General features: G+C 34.9%; 1 protein-coding gene across 1 annotated transcript in view; it reads right to left on the bottom strand.

Moving 5' to 3' along the window:
* LOC109532772 (homeotic protein proboscipedia) overlaps positions 1-17,529 on the bottom strand; it is a 74,945-nt gene that overhangs the window by 6,368 nt on the left and 51,048 nt on the right. Inside the window, exons 5-9 of the mRNA XM_048664173.1 lie at positions 6,443-6,585; positions 3,648-3,834; positions 3,406-3,537; positions 3,194-3,330; positions 2,394-2,601 (exon numbers count right to left, since the gene is read on the bottom strand). Coding sequence (XP_048520130.1) covers positions 2,394-2,601; positions 3,194-3,330; positions 3,406-3,537; positions 3,648-3,834; positions 6,443-6,585 — 807 coding nt within the window. The remainder of the gene's footprint in view (positions 1-2,393; positions 2,602-3,193; positions 3,331-3,405; positions 3,538-3,647; positions 3,835-6,442; positions 6,586-17,529) is intronic.

The raw sequence follows: 17,529 nt of genomic DNA, 5'->3' as shown, positions 1-17,529 counted from the left end.
TCGGAGACAACAGAGACGCATGATGAGCGTAAGAGTTGGGCTTGCCTCCCGTACATACACGGAGTCACGGACAGGATCGGCAAGATACTGGAGAAACACCAAGTAAAAACCCTTTTTAAGCCAACTCGAACCATCCAACAGACTTTGAGAAAGAGACTACCCGAGACTCACCAGAGAAGCCATCGAAATATTTAAACACCAAAACAACTTTAACAGAAAAGAAGAAATTACGGCACTCAATCCAGATTGGAAGCGCGTTTTGCGCCAAACAGCATGTGCGCCGAAGCGTTTGAACCCCCACCCATCCCCCACGGATGAGCACACACGGTTGGGCTGTATAAATACGACGGGGAATCCAGCAGTTGAATCAGTCTTAGTCGGAAAGCACGGAAGATCACTTCGCCCACTGCCTCATCGCCTTTGATAATGTCCACCGCAGTTGTGGACGAAACGTCAGGAAGAAATTCCCATAGACCACGGCTTTAAAGGCCGGAAAACATTCCTCAATGTGATTTAACCGGCCGTGAAAGCCTTCATAGTCATTCAAATTATTGTTTTTTAAATTAAATTAAAATGTTTTGAAAGAAAAATAAAACCAAAACATGATGCACTAGTTTATCAGATTTTTGAGCAAAATTTATGCAGAATGCATTTTGAAATTCAGGTAAAGTTTTCGTCTTTAACCGATTCAATCGCGTGTATGGCCGCCTTCAGCTGGAATAAGGTCCCTCAAATGGCTTGGAATGCCCTAAAAAAGTTGTGCCATTCTTGAAGAACCGTGTTTCCCAGTTCAGGCAAGTTCTCAAGAGTAAGACCTCGTCGGCGAATACGTCGTTTGAGCTGGTCCCAAACATGTTCAATCACGTTAAGGTCAGGACTATGCGATGGCCACACTAAACGTTGAATGCCAACCTCATTAAGATATACGCGCACGATCAGAACTCGGTGCGGTCTGACATTATCATGCATAAACAAGAAATTGTCGCCTATGTGAGGTGCAAAAGGTACGACGTGGTTTTCTAAAATCTCTTGAATACACTTATGGGAAGTTAATGAACTTTCTCGCATCACCACAAGGTCCGTACGGGTCTCCAAAGAAATGCCATCTCAAAACATTACTGAGTCACCACGGAAAGCCAGTTGGAAAACCATACATGCTTGGCTGTATCTTTCTCCTGGTCTTCTCCAAATAAAAACTCGCCCATCCGAAGGTTTTAAACCCACTCTAACTTCATCAGTAAATAAGACTTTCTTCCAGTTATCCAAATCCCAATCCACGTGTTCTTGAGCAAACTCAATCCTAGCTTACTGGTGGGCTATGGTTAAGAGAGGACATTTTGCATGATGTTTTGTACTCAATCCGGATATACTGAACCTTCTTCTTACCGTTTTGGAAAAAATTGCAACATTTCGGGCATTTTGAATTCGATTTTTTATCTCATTTCCGGTAATAAACCGATTTTAAAGTTGGATCCGCCCCTGATGTGGATCTTGGTCGGCCTTGCCCTAATCATCTAGCATGGCAACCTGTTTCCCTAAAACGCTGAAGACATCGACCAATGGCGGTGTGATGAACACCCAATCTTCGGGCGACCTCACGTTGGCAATATCCTTCTTCGAACAAGGTGACAAATTTGACCGCATCAAACTCACATAAATTACTTTCGGGGGCATTTCAGTGCAAATGCACTCAAGTTAGGAAAAACGCAAGAAAATTGAATCGGAATCGCGATACAACACTTGCTGAAAACAATGATGAGATGTTGCAAATGACACAAAACAAGTAGAAACTTGCATTGGAATTGGAAACAATTGGTACTGTACAATGTTGCTTCAACTATTGTTGCGTTATTTACCAGCTTACTTGGGGAAAATGATTTATTCGCAAATGTATATGGTGGTGTGCTAATTTTGTCCATCAGTGTACATTTCAAAAGTGCCTTCAACTTTTTTTATTTAAAATATTGTCCTTAGTAAAGAAGCTATTTAGAAGAGTCGTTCAAGCCACTCTACAAAGGTTACTGTACAAATGCTAAGAGCAAACAAAAAATCCCAATTGAACGTTGAATTTAGTGTGTTTGTAAATTTTATTTAAGTGAGGCGAGTGCACTTCTCATATATTTTTCATTAGTAAAAAAGAAATCGAGCTTCAAAACAGTCTTCAAAATGTTTTGCATTGAGTCTAAACTTGGCGACCCCAAACTCACTATAGAAACGAACTCCATAATCTCGTAAACTAGAAACTCGTAAAACTTTGAAACTCGAAAAAATGAAGGGTTTCTCGACAGATCTTTATCTATAACACAAACTTAACTTAAAAGTGTTCTATGAAATCCATCTTGAAACTTTTACTTTTTCATGTTATTTGAGTGATTTCTTCAATAGTAGCTTACCTAAAGGCGACGGAAGTTGCACGCTTGTAGTATTAGCATGGACCATGGGTGGATTCTTGGGTGATAGTTTTGAAGTTATTGCAGGAGGTCCGCTAGTGTTACTATCTATTTGATTCAAAGTGTCTTTATGGGAGCCACTGCTCGGAGACACTTTACTTAAACCGACTTTTCTATCACAAGAGATTGGAGAGGATTTTCTGTTTTCTACCTGCAAGTATAAATAATTTTAAAAAACATCAAACACAATAAAGCAGTGCAGTTGAACTCATCGGAACAACCGTTTTATGTTGCTTTGATTTGCAAAATACATTTTTTGATTTGCATGTTTTTTAGCGTAGGAACTAATATCAGTATTCTACATTATAATCTGACATTGATTTTGTACACTTACTGTTAAATGCATTTAAAATAAAACGACAAATATATTTAATTAAAATTATTTTTGATTAAAAATCAAAACATTAATAAAACGCTAAGAAAAATTTCAATGCGTAGTTTCTTTAAATACTTGTACGCACCAAAGTTTGTTATGAGGTGTAACGTTCAAGAACGGCTACTTTAAGTTCACTTAAAATCGCGCATTTGTGCAATAAATCTGGATTGACTCTAATGCCAAAACTAATGTAAAAGTGTTTCTACCATAACTTGTAACAAGTACACCATGTAACTTAACAATTAATACGTAAAACAAAATCATTTGAATAGACAGTTTTTTTTTGTGTTCCTGAGAATTTTCAACATGTGATTTTGAAAACTCCTGGTACGATATTCTTTAATCATATGAAACACTTTGATCTTACCTTTATGCTGGGCAGTGGCGTACTGGGTGTTCCACTCTTTTTGGATATTGAACTAGCGCCCGTCCCGCCTGGGCCCCCACAATCTTCGTTAGATCGAGAGTCCTCCTCCAATAGTTTATCGAAGGAACCAGCACTGCCTACGGATTTACGAAACACTTTTATTATACTAGTGTTTCTATGTGTCTTTTTGCGATTAGTAAGTGGATACTTGCCAATACTGCTGGCGCCAGTAGAATTACCACTACTAAACGCTCCGGTATTATTATTCGTAGCGCTGGGGGTATTATTGTTGTTTCCTCTAGATGATACTATGTCAGGAGCTTCTTCTTGGGGAACACATAATCCTGTAAATAGAGTCATTTAGATAAAGCTTTTTATATGAGTAGAAAATCGTCAGTTTTTTGAGCTATGGAATTTTAACAATGTTCTAAAGCGATCTACTCTATATATGTACCTGCCGGAGGCATTTCACACCCTTGGCAGCTCTTCTTCGACATTTCATCGTCTAAGTATTTATCGGATAGTTTTGCACTTTTGCCCCCTTCGCTCGTTACCGAGTCTTTGTCGTCTCCATCTTCACCCTGTTTGCCCAGAGTTTGCCGTTTGTGTTTCATTCGACGATTTTGAAACCATACTTTCACCTAGAATGGAAATATTGCATCTGAACAAATGCCTATTTAAGTTACGGGTCTTTGACGATAATCTGACAATTAAATGGTTTTAACCATATTTTTCGCGTTGGAATTCCTATTATTGAAATTGCATATTAATTAACATGAGAAATCTTCAACAGGTCTCTATTTCCAGACAAGCTCTTCAAATGAATATTGTCAAGACAATTTTTTAAATTTTTACCTTTCAACACTATGATAGCTCAGAACCTAAAAAAGAAATTATTACAGAAGATCTAAACCTGAACTGCGAGATCAAATGCCGAGTTCGATATTGCTCGATCAACCTAAAACAAGCGAGAATCTTCCAATGATAATCTGAATATGAAGGCGAGACTTTTTTTTTTTTTTTCGAACTCACTTCACTAAATTGTATGGAGTGGACACGTGGATGAACCAATTGGAGGGATTCAAAATGTGGCTCCACAGAAAAATGGTTCATATCTCGATAATTATAATCGAAAAACTTTTAATGAACATTTTTTTTCAGAAAAAATCAAACTTTTTTGTAAATTTAACACCCAAAAAAATTCAAGTAGTAGCTTTTGGAGGAGGCTTTATGCAAAATAAGTAATAAAAACACCCGACAAATGTGGTTGTTTCGTTGTATCCTTTTAAAGACTCATCGATGGCCTTTGGCCGAATCAGCTTTTTGCTTAATGAAAGATGGAAATGGCTGAATGAGATGAGAATGAAAACATATTTGAAAAAATCGCAAGTTTATTTTGGATAGTGTAGATGTTTGTAACCTTTTTCAAAGTAAGCGTGTTACTTCGTTTTATAGATATTTTTGATACGATAGTGCGATTTTTCAAATTTCAAACTTTCTACTTTTGGTTCCATGTTGCGATGTCCATATTCACATGCGTCGGCATATAATCACAACTGCATATTTTTACATTGAAAATGTGCTCGAAAAATCACACGAAAGGATGATACAAGTGCTGAGTAATGCTGGATTGGATGACAAATATCTTAGTATCATAAGGAACGTACTGGAACCAAACAGCCACCATAAAGCTCAATATAGAGAAACAGAGTGATGTCATTGCTTGCTATACGGCGTAGAGTTAGGCAGGTATTTATTGTCTTTCCTCTGTTCTCCAACTTATACTCGGAGGAAATATTTACCGAAGCTTTAGAAGACACCGACCACGCAATACTGCCGAATGGAGAACGTATTAATAACATTCGATACGTAGACGACACTGTAGTATTTGCCGACAGTCTAATTGGCTTGCAAGAGTTGATGAACAGGATGAACGGTGCTAGTGAACAATGTGGTCTAAAAATGAACGCAAGTAAAACCAAATTCATGAGCAGAAGATCCAAAACTGTCAACTGTTTATCAGAGAGAGTCCAGTAGAAAGAGTCCAAATTCACTTATTTGGGAACAATAACTATCAAGAGATTAAATGCACATTAGAAAAAGCAAGAGAAACGTTTATCAAAAAGTCAAATCTTTTTAAAAGCCCCAACGTGGATGTTAACATCAAACATGTTACGTTTCCTCAACACTCATCTACGGAGTAGAGTGATGGACATTGACAGAGGCGACCAAGAAAATACTTGAAGAATTTGAAATGTGGGTATATAGGAGAATTCCGAGAAACTCATCGGTGGACAGGGTATCTAATGAATCAGTACTGGGAACAATGAACAAAGGAAGAGAAGTGATAAACACTATAAAACAAGAAAATTGGAATATGTGGGCCATATAATGCGAACGAAGTTTCTTTGGATATTCGACCACCGATTAACTTCCAACACAAGGATTTTTTTTATATTTCAAACAATATTAGGCATTTTCTGAATATACATCTTGGCGACCGCTAGATTGTCAGAAAATCCCCATCACTCTTGCCGACCGGATTTAACTCCTCTATATATTTGTGTTTGGGGATGAAGTCGTTTTGGACTACAATGAAGGTAAAATCTGCTAGTAAATCAATTTATGAGGCGCAAATAAATGTATCGAAGTTTTCGATAATTTGTGACTAATTAGCGCTATTTGATTTATTTTGTTGGTTTTTAAAGTATCTATGAAGGAAATAAAAATCAGACTTGAACATATGAGGTTATTTTAATACAATACCTTACATTCGATTAAATAACTCGATTGTTAAATGGGAAAATTAGTAAATCGATTAAAAAACAATCCGTTTATTCCTCATCATTGAATTGAAGTATCATTCTTTGTAATGCTACAAAGGCGTCAAGACATGAAAGGTAAATTAGTTTACAAATCGTTTCTTTCTGAAATCACGTAACAACAAATAGCCTTGCACACATTTCGAACTGTCGCCGCACTAATGAAAAATCTCGGTCTCGTAACCTATTATTTCCAACGAAATTAATGTAAAAAGGCAAAAAGACGTCTCAAGTTGGGTGTAATATGTTGTTCTGCTCTCAGTTCAATCATTAATCAGCCTGAAATCCATTAAGAGAGACGCGACGGCACTATTCGATCTATTAAGTGGGTTTTGCTTAAACTGAAAATAATTTCAAGTTGTTTTCGAGTGCGCCATTTAATTTCGCATGATTGGGATTGTTAAATTATTTTTTTAAATTATATTACCTGTCTTTCAGTGAGGTCTAAAGATGCTGCTATCTCTATTCGTCTCGGCCTACATAGGTATTTGTTGAAGTGAAATTCTTTCTCTAGTTCTAAAAGTTGTGTGTTGGTATACGCCGTTCGAAGCCTCCGGGGAAGCCCATTTTCTGAAATGAAATACATTTTAATTATTAAAGACCTCGATCGTGGTACCACGTCTGCACTTATTTTACCTAAGTGTTGTGAAAACGTGCTATTTCGAGAAATGCTTGAGAAAAACAAAAATATTTCACGTTCGAAAATATATTTTCAAACACTTCCTAATCATTCAGCGGAAGGCGAGTGTCGCTTTTATGTTTCAGATTGACACGGTGGGAAAGAGTATTGACTGACGGCTGTCCAAGACTAATAAAACAGATAAAAGTGTTTCATTGTCGGGATTTTCACTTTAGTTGCCAAAAGTCTAGCGTAAAACTTTACATATATCAACGAGACATATTCTACTTTTGGAACTGATTGTAACTTGATGCGTATGCAAAGTAACAAAGCTATAAAAAAAAACATATTATACAAGGTTTTAAAGATAATCGATTAACTTCTGGAACCAAGTAAGAAAAGTTGTAGTTATGAATACAATCTGACTCCAAATGTGTCTCAAAAATCTTCAAAAAAAGTGCGAACGGTCAAATGAATGGGTTCTAAAAACGACATTTACCAAACCATTTTTTATTCTTCGTTTCTTTACCCCTCAACTATAAAATTATGAAATTTACTGCATAACATTCAGAAATCAGAATTTGGAGAAATTTGATATCTTTGATTGCATGGCGTGATAAGCGGAATTTGAATAATATACCTACACATACATATATTTAAATTAGTTGTCTCGCTCTTAACAGTCAATATTTTATGTAAAAATATGTACAATATTCTCATAAATTTAATTAGGAAAGGTGAGAGTTGAGATTCAAGAAAATTTGCAGCTTTAAACTTTAACAATATAAATCAGGTGATTGTTGAAGAGGTAAAAAGTCTCACAGAAAAAGCTGACAAATTAAAGCTTTACGAGGATCGGGACTGTAATTTTAACACCTAAAAAAAGTTTACCACAATTCCTATGAGTAACGTTTTATCAAGTTTGTGACTGGCACAGCTTAGTTAATGTGAATATGGTTCCGATTGAGCTTTTGGTTACTTCACAAGAAATTGTCAAACTTAAAATAAAAGGGGAAAACTATGATTTACAAACAAAATGTTATGCATTATGCCACTTTTCTGCCCATTTATCAGCATCGGATTGAGATGGAGGACTGGATAGAGCATTACAGCACATTTTTTGTAATTAAGACATGAGATCTGGGGCTAGGATACGAAGCAATAAGCCAGAGGAGATTGAAAAAAATATAATACAAAAGAGCGAAAATGATCATAACTAAAAGATAATAAAATTAAAAAAAAATAAATAAATTATTAAGCTCAAGCAGGATTAAATTTTTCCATGCGAAGTGGATTTTCATTGTGTGGTGTACTTTTAGAGTATGGGTAGAAAATGGAGGATGGGGCGCCAGCTTGCAAAAAACTGGTAAGAATGATCTCCAATCTATAAATCTTTTAGATCGAACTGAGTTTAGTTTTCCGGCAAGCAACTGGAGTTTGGGGGATTCTTTAAATTTCTCCCTCTTTGTTTTGCTGATAAAAAAAAGTTTGGTTTTGTACAGATCTCCTGCTGTACTAAACACATTTTCTTTTCCCGTTCCAGGTGGCACTACGCCGCTTTTGGTAAGTTTAGCATTACTTTGCGGCTGGTTGCCATGTACATGTAGAACTTTTAGTCCCATATTTATCGCCTTACTCGTAGAGTGGTTTTGATATCGATTGAGATATTGGTTATTTTGCTGTATATTTTTAAACTTTGGGATTATTTTGGGCGGCTTCGTATTTTTACATCAAGTTCATCTGAAGCTTATCACTAAAGAATCGTTTCAGATATGCAAAAAACTCAAGTTTTAGTTTTGCCTGTTTTTTCTCAATTGCGAATTCGCAAAAAACCCAAAACGTGTAGAGCATTTTGCGTTTATGAGAAATCTGTTTTCGAAAAACTCGACGCAAAATGTGTCCCGCAACAATTTTTGTCAAATCCTGTTCAAAAGTTTCTTAAAGTGAAGTTCGAAATTTTGACGGCATTTAGAGCGCGCTGTTCTTTACTGAATGCACAACTCTGAATTGTGGAGTATTTTTCGTTTCTGATTTTTTCCTTATCAACTCATGGTGTTTCATTAATGGCGGATACGAGGCCCGGGTTTGGGACTTTATCACCTAACCAAAAAAATTTCGCAACATTCTCCATGAGTAACGTTTTACCAAATGGCTGACTGCAATTGTTCATAAAATTTGTCAATTTTTCTGTAGCAATAAAGCATATTTTGAACGTAACTGCACCGGTTACTGTGCCTGTTCGTTGGGTTGGCGCACCAAGCCATTTCGGCATCACTGCGCCTACTCCTAAAAATTCACTGAGTTACCCATGTCTACTTCAAAATACACTTATTCATCTAAATCGATGGTGTTGTCCATAAAATTCGCATATTATCATTTTTCATCAAAGCAAAAACTGTATTTGGCCTTCAAGTTCTTATCGCATCACTGTATCAAAATTCTACCTATACCATTACACGGATAAATATTCAAAATAATATCCCTAATTATTTTTGAACAAAAAAAAAGAAAACAGATAAACTCACAACGACAATAAAAAAACAACCATTGAAATTGCGGTTATTATTTTAATAACACCGTCCGATGTGGGGAACAATGGTTGACTAGATGCAGCCATTGTTCGAGGCAGTACCATGGGAAGGCAGCGGAAAAACAATCGGCCAACCGGTACCGTGTATTTAGGCGATGTAAACATTTGTAAGGCAGTCGACATTGTTTCTAAACGGAACCGTTTCTGTGGGTATTCAGCGGGTTTCCAACAATGCTGCGTCAACCATGGTTCACATACATTTCTCGATTTATTATCAGATAGATGGGCGTTTGTTTACGACAAATAAAACAAAAGTAGTTACGGGTTTTCTCTGTTTATATTGTTTGACGTAAAATCTTGAGCCATAAAAACTAAATTTGTTAGGCTGCGTAAAGGTAAGTCAATGGGAACGTTGTCATCCAATTTTCGCCCAAACGTGTTGTATTCGGGTACTACTTATTAAGAGTGAACGTCAGGCGTACCAAGGAAACTATAAACCGCAGAAAGGCTTAAGCTTGTTTTTGCATAGTATCTAGTAAAAGTAATCAACAGAGAATTCGGATAATTATCTATCCGTTCTCTAGTGTAATATATTAATGTGATGTGAGTGCTAGAAGAGTAAAAATGATAATTTTGATATATTGTCACTCTAAATCTAAATTATTTTAAAACACTTGCAAATACTGAAACACGCAAATCAATAAAACATGGGAACGGCCCTGTATGTAATTGGATAAATTGAACAACTATTTACAGTGTGTATGGATATCAGAGCAAGTTGATCAGGCTTAAGTTGTCACTTTTAAGAAAGAATGTGAAAGTCTTTTACTAATAATTTTATTGCCATATCTAAGTTGGTAACATATGAGAAACTTTTTTAGTATTCATTTTACGAAAAAAGTTATTCGTTATGAAAGTTCTGCAGGTTCTTAAATCTAAAATAAAATAATGATGATCAGATGTAAAATTTCTCAAAAAGTTCAGAGTTCTCAGAGAAATATTTTTTTCACAAAAGCAAAGCACAGTTATCAGTTGTTGATAAAAGACTTAATTAGAACTAAAAATTACGGGCAAATGACATCATGCTTCTTTAAAGATTTTTTACTACTTACTTTTCTTCAACATTTTTTTTCATCAACAACATTTTAGCGATGCATTTAAATGAATAATACCATTATAGTTAATTTTGTTGTAATAGTTTTCACGAAGGTAATTGTTCTATCACAAAAGCTTTTCAATGCTCCTCAATCTATAGCGGAAGTAATATTTTGAACCGATTCGGTAAGAATTCTTTCCAAATAAGCAACATCTGTAAATGGCCTTCAAAGATTCACCTTTTCCTGCAGATAACCAAACAAGCAAAAATCGGGCGATCCCAAATTTGGATCCCGAGATGGCCAAAAAATTTCGGAAAGTCCATCTATAGCTTTTCTCTTAAACCTATTTTTAATTTATTGCCTTAGGTATATCTAACCTACTGTGGCATGTTGCACGATCCTGTTTGAACCATATTTGTCGACACTGAAACGACTAGAAAGCGATTTCAAGAAAATCTTTCAATTCACTCTCTAAGAGTAGGTAACCGTAACTACTTAAGTAACGGTTCGCGTTCAAAAATTCATAAAAAAGGTCCAAATATTTTATTTCGGTAAATTCGGTACGCACACGTTTATTTTGAGTACATATTGGAGTCTTGATGGTAACATTTTGATTAATATCACGCCACCAATCTTCTAAATCATTGCTGAATGGTATATCTCTTTTGGCTCAATTCATACGCTTGTCTATATTGCTATCCATTCGAAATTGTGCAGATCCTTTCCAGATTTGTTTCACTTCTCGAAGTTTAATAAATTCCGATAGGTGCAGGAGAGCGACAGTGTGGCCCGCTTTGAAGGGATGAAACTCCATCCCTGATATTAAATTTCACCTGGTGACAGATGGCGATGTACTTTATCACTAACGAATAGAAAACACGTCAAACTTTATTAATAATTTCTCGTTCTGCTGGGGAATCGTCAATTCTTGCGGTATTCAATAGTGGTGTTTTAGTTTTCAAGTTAATGTGATTAGGTGCTAATCAGAACGCTTGTTTCTCCAGCAATTAGTCTTGCTTCTAAATTTTTACAACATTGATTAGAAAATTGATATAAAATTGAATATACACACTTTAAATGGGCATCCGAAGTCTTAGGATTAAAGATTGAACTGTTGATTGCTCAATCATCCTACTGTTGCTTCATAAGTAAATTACGGGCAATGCTATTGCTACTATGAAAACTTAATATTTATAAGTAAAGAAAAAACGTTATATTTTTCAACTCTTCAATCCATTTCCTCATTCTTTAAAGTGTTGATAATTGATGAGAGGAAGATAAAAATTAAAATTTTATTTCCAATTGCCCTACTTTCAGGCTGGTTCGATTATCGATTACACTTGGCTAAAGTATATGGTAAGCTCTGTTCAATACCCTCGATTCGAATTTGATTGGATCGCAGCCAGCTGTCAATCAAAAAAAAAAGCGAGAGCTCGTCATCCCCGTATTGGAATATTTTTATTCCTACCCTCCTCCTACCGTCCCCATTTTCGGTGAGGTTTAATCCGCGCGATATAAAAATTAAATGGAAATTCACCGGCCGTCTCGTGTGCACCGACTCAAGTCGAGGGTGAATTTCAATTTTAGTTTAAACGCTTTTTAAATCACTTTAAATAACTTCGCATTATTGGACTTAGTCGAGTTGGAAAGTATCATTACTTGAGCGGTGCATCTGATGGACGACTAGTTAATCAGATATTCAAATTTGTTTTCGATGAAATTTTTTTGGATTATTTTGGACATCCGTTAAATCAACTACGAATCTAACTTTTAAAATATCTCGAACAATTATCTCACCATTGAATAACTCGTTCAAAACTGCTTAGATAATCTTGTGTTTGAAATGTAGCTTTTTAGTGAATTTGTACAAAGCACCGAACACTGTTATGTTTTCAAGCAGTTTTGAATCTATTGCCTGTTGTATGAGGGATAAATTACACATGTTTATGTGTTCGTTTTAGAGGGTTTACATTTGTAAAAACGTTTAACTTGCTTTCAAAATTAAAAGAAGAATAAGCAGATCCCAATGTATTCTTAATTTTAGAAAGCCCAAGTGCGTCGCTTAGTTTGCGCTGGTAGATGATTCCCAATCGATAGTATTAGTTTCGATGAATTTGTAAGATCTGTTCGGGAAAAACTTGAAAATAAGATCGGATTGTTCATATGTAAACAGCATTAGGCGTGTTAGCTTTTTGTGCATTTTTATATTCAGCTTTTTAACGTTTAGTTTATGATCGAAGGTGCTGAAATAACTTTTTTTTATATGCCTGATATAAAAATCTATTACCGTTTCTGAGATACGCAGTTAAAAACTTCGACGCAATCAATTTTGCTTTATAATTTTTCACATTTTTGCTAGTTGTTTTTCTGAAGGTTAAAACTGTTAGTTGATTATTTATAATTTTTTAAGATGATTGATTGATTAATTCATTATTTTTTATTTTTTCACGCCTTATCGTCATGCTTATTTGGTCTGTTTAAGGCTTGTATGAACTGATGGGACGGAATAATGTTTTAGGCTAGTGCCGATACGAATTTTCATATATGTAGTAAAAACATTCATAACAGGCAAAGACCAGGTCAAAAATGTTTTTGAGGTGCCAACTTAAAAAAAAATAAAATTTAAACACTGATGGTGTTGCAATGGCGATGCAATTTATGGGTTGACATGAACATGAAACATGACCACCTAGTGGAAAATGTTGATTGCTAAAGTTGTGGATAATACAAAAACCTAAAACTTTTTGACCTAACCTCAAATTTAACCGCCAAGATGGCGAAAAACCTATTTTTCAGTATTTAATTTGTTTCTCGCGCAAAAATTATTTGATTTACCTACGTAAAATTTGTAAAAGTATGCTTTTTTGGTGCATGAGCATAAGCATGAGTGTTTCGGAGTTCAGAAGGCGACTAGTTTTTGAATTACGTACATTTTCCGAAAAAACTACCCTTATCTTCCACGAACAATTGTCTTGATCTTTTTTGCATTTGGAAAGTGTATTAGTGGTCTTTTCAATCGTGTAATATCTACTCTAAAATTGCCACAAGCTGAAAAGTCTCTTTGAATTATGATTTGTTGAACATTTTCAATGATACTCGATTTTCTTCATTATTTCTATTAAAAGTGGACTATATTTGCATGCAGTTATTCAAGAGTATTACAGTAAGTAGCGCAAACCATGTTGAAAAGTAAAAATAGATGACATAAAATCTTTACTTAGGTACACATATTAATTTTGCAATAAATGCAACTATGATTACAAATCCATTTGAAATCGTTCGTTGAAGAAAAGGATAGTAAAAATGTACATAATTCGAAAAATACTCGTATTGTGAACTTGGAAAGAATCATGATTATTCAACGCCAAAAAATACATAGTTTTGCTGATCTTCATATAAATGAAATCTTTTATCGACGAGAAAAAAATTAAATATTGACAAATTGCTTTTTTGCCATTTTGACCGTTAATTTGAGGTTATGTCAAAAATTGTTAAACATAACAGTTTTATATTTTTTTATTATCTACAACTTTTGCATTGACCGATTTGCGCGAGTCAGTGAAGTCATGTTTCGTCGCAAGTTGGAAGAAACTGTTTTCAACCCATAAACTGCATCCCCATTTCACCATTTTCAGAGTTTTCTTGTTTAATTTGTACTTTTTCCTAAAGTAGGAAACTCAACAACAATTTCCACCTGATTCTTACGTGTTATATATATATATATAAAATATTTGCACAAGCTTATGGTAGGCACAAGCTAGGTAGGTATGTATATCTTCGTTTCGCAACAACCAATGTTACGCGCATATGTTGCGTTACTGTGATCTGTTTCGCCCTCTTGCGGCCATTTTGCAAACTTGCAAGTTATTTCCAGCCATTTCCCTGAGCCACTTTACTTATAGATTTTTTTACTTGAAATCGATACGACTAATAGTATGTGAGGTAGGGCCGACCACCTCTCTTAGTGGCCCACCTTGTACACAGTGTGCATTATGGCATTTAATCTCGACAAACTGGATACAATAACTGATTTCAATTTATTTTGTACAATGAAATACTGAATATGAACAGAAGAGTTCTTCTGAATTGCTTGTGGCATTAAGAAAATCTTTTAACTTACACAACAAAAGTTAGGCGTTAGGGGTCATTTTCAGCCAGCTTGTATGGATAGTAATATTTCGATAATCTTTTTGGGAGTTAAAAAATCTACATCATTATCCACCGAACTAGTAATTATTCTAACAACAATGGAAGTAAATAGCCGAAAAACAGTAATCAACTTTAACTCATCCATAAATAAACAGCGCGTGTATTCGATATGGACATATCAAATTCAGCGGACCAATTCAATTATTTATTTGATTAACTTCGAATCCCCGATTACGCAGCCTTTCGTGCACAAACCGAATTTCAAACAAAAACACGGTAAACTGTAACCATGACGACGTGGTGGCGTGTGTATAGGGCGGACAGGGTGTACGTAAACTTTTTGATTGACAGCTGCGTTTGTCCAATCGCAAGGTCGGAATACTGATGAGAAACCCGTCAATCAAGAGTTTGAATCCAGGGGGCGCGTACGACTTCGAAGAGACTCAGTGAATAAACAGATCTATCGCAAACATGTTTCTTTCATGTAGTTTAATTATTTTATTTTGGGCGGCTTTCGTCCCCGATGAACAGTTAATTTAAATTTTGCCATTCACACGATTTTCTACATCGGCTTCGGGTGAACAGCTTGTATACCATTGTATTATTTAGTGCATTAAATGATCGCTACGTTGCATAAAAGGATCATCTTAACTTAATCAACCGCTCAGAAGGTGGTCAGTTCGTTCTGCATTTCGACGAGTTGCGCCATTCGGATCTAATCAATATCTAAATATTTTCTAACTGTGTCTGGGTCTTGCTTTCTCAATGTATTCATTTAGTTCCATGAATTAATGACTCTTAATTATAGCTAGGAGTAACGACTTAACTCTGAGGACAGAATGCCCGGAAGTTCTATTTGATGTTCAATGTTATATTGAATATAGGAGATGTTTTGAAAAGTTTAGAAAAGTAACAGTCTTAATCCAATTTAAGTCGTTGCTTCAGGAATATGTCGTTCAAGCAACAGTCTTTTCTGCTTCAAACCCCATTTGCTGTCATTTAATGTATTTTTTTAGTAGGCAGAAGTCAGTTGTGATTGCTTTATATATGCGAAAGCCGTTCTGAATAAGTGCAGTTTTATATATTGGATAGTTTTTAGCTAAATGTTACTTGCCGCAGCAATTGATTGTTTGACCACGCAAGACTTGTTAGGTATACATTTTTGTATATGAGCATCCATAAAAATCTAAAAAAAAAATAATTACAAAGGCTGTAATTACCAAACAAAAATTTTTTGATTTCAAATTGTAGCACGCGATTTACCCAAAAGAGTGCGATAAAGTGTACTTTAAGGCATACACATAAAATATAACTTGACCTTCAATACAGACAGCAAAACTTGTGTTTGCGATATATTTTCATGCATTTCTATCTCTGCTTTCGGAATTTTCGGGAGCGAAAGGCTCGAAGAGACGCATCCCAACAATAATGAAAGAATAGAACAACATGAAGATCCTGTTGCAGAAACCGCTTGGTGCGTTGTAAAGTTCATAATTGAAATTATCCTAATCTGTTACACTGTCTTAAAATTTAACCATAAAGGTATCGTATCGGATATTTAGGGCAGTACAAGGTAATAAATAAATTATAATTTAAAACCTTTACCTTTGCTGGCTTTTTAATAAATTTCATGAAAGAAATTGCCACTCCATTAAAAGACATCTTTTGCAAACTTGGCTGCCACTGTTTTTGGGCTCAATTTTTTGACTTTTTATATTTGAAATAATTCAGTAAAATAAATATAATAAAAAGTTTTATACTTGCAAATTATTGTAGAAGAACATATTGAATCGCCCTTCCAACCCTGTATTGTTTCAAATCGAATGCTTTGAAAAATACATAAAAAACACTATAAAAATAAAAATGCTTTCGGACTACATCTTTTAAAAAATCGCACAATCGTTTTCAATTTGAAAACATCAACGTTTAATTAATTCTACGCGAAATCATTAAATGCATTCTCTTAATTGCAGGAAAGACAATAAATATCCTTTGCATTAAACGAGTAACTTCTTCACTAATCTAGATAGGAATATATCGGCTTTTTTATTTCAATGATATGCCTTTTAATATTTATTTTTTAAACATTTTCACTATATTGGATTTATCATAGAAACAGTGGATATTTAAAAGTGCTCTGTTACGTTAACGAGACTTATGATCAGTAAGACGGAGGTTGTTGATTGAACTGTTGCTTGCTTTTGACCAAAATTCAGTTACTCCAACCTCTGAACTGGTTCGTGATAGTAATGTTAATCACAAAACAGTTACAAAAATAAAAATAGATAAAGAGTTACAAAAATTAAAAAAGATAGAAACGCCCATATATAGATAATGCAAGCTGTTCTTAGGCTACTTGCAATGATCCAGGTGGACATCTGAAATTTTTCTCTTTAATGACCTATTGATTTAGACTATTGATTGACCTTTAGAGTAGATTCTTTTCTCAGGCGAAGCTATTTTTCCTTAAACTTAATAATCTGCTTGAACCGCATATACTTCCCAAAAATTACACAAACGTAGGTACTTTCCTAGCAGTTCGAGATCAACAGTAATTCTAACACCTACGTTTAGATGAACCTTATTTTGAAGCTCTAGTTTAAAGTCATGGAAATGAAGAGTTTATTTATGAACAGTATATGAATAAGTACGAATTTCAGTAATTAATTGTCAAGCTCCCAACAATTCGCATGCTTAAAAATTTTTTTCATTAATTAAACTATTGAGAAAAATGTTCTAGCAGAATTGAGAACATAAGATTCGAGATAGTGAAAAGGTAAAAGAACTGCAGTGCGTTTTCACGTTGAAAAAGAAAAACAATATTTGTGTGATGCAAAAGGCAAAATGTGCATAAAGACGAAATACATCAGAATTAATAAAAAACAACTGTGAACTCGATTACTGCAACTGAGGCAATATTTGAATTTACTGGGGGTAATTTGGTGCCGTCACTCAATCGATTATGGAGTTATAGCTTGGAGTTCGATGGACTTTTCAATGCGATAACGATCGCGAATTCAACCAGAAACCTATGTTCTAAAAAATTATTTTCCATTTCAGTTCTTGTAATGAAACCCTTTCGAGCAAATTTAGCTGAAAATGCAAAAGGAATGAGCAAA

The sequence above is a fragment of the Dendroctonus ponderosae genome, unplaced genomic scaffold, assembly GCF_020466585.1.
Source record: "Dendroctonus ponderosae isolate FM_Combo_2020 unplaced genomic scaffold, Dpon_F_20191213v2 Dpon_F_20191213_1, whole genome shotgun sequence".
Taxonomy (NCBI): domain Eukaryota; kingdom Metazoa; phylum Arthropoda; class Insecta; order Coleoptera; family Curculionidae; genus Dendroctonus; species Dendroctonus ponderosae.
The sequence above is the reverse complement of the archived record's forward strand: the minus strand, read 5'-3'. Positions and strand labels throughout refer to the sequence as shown.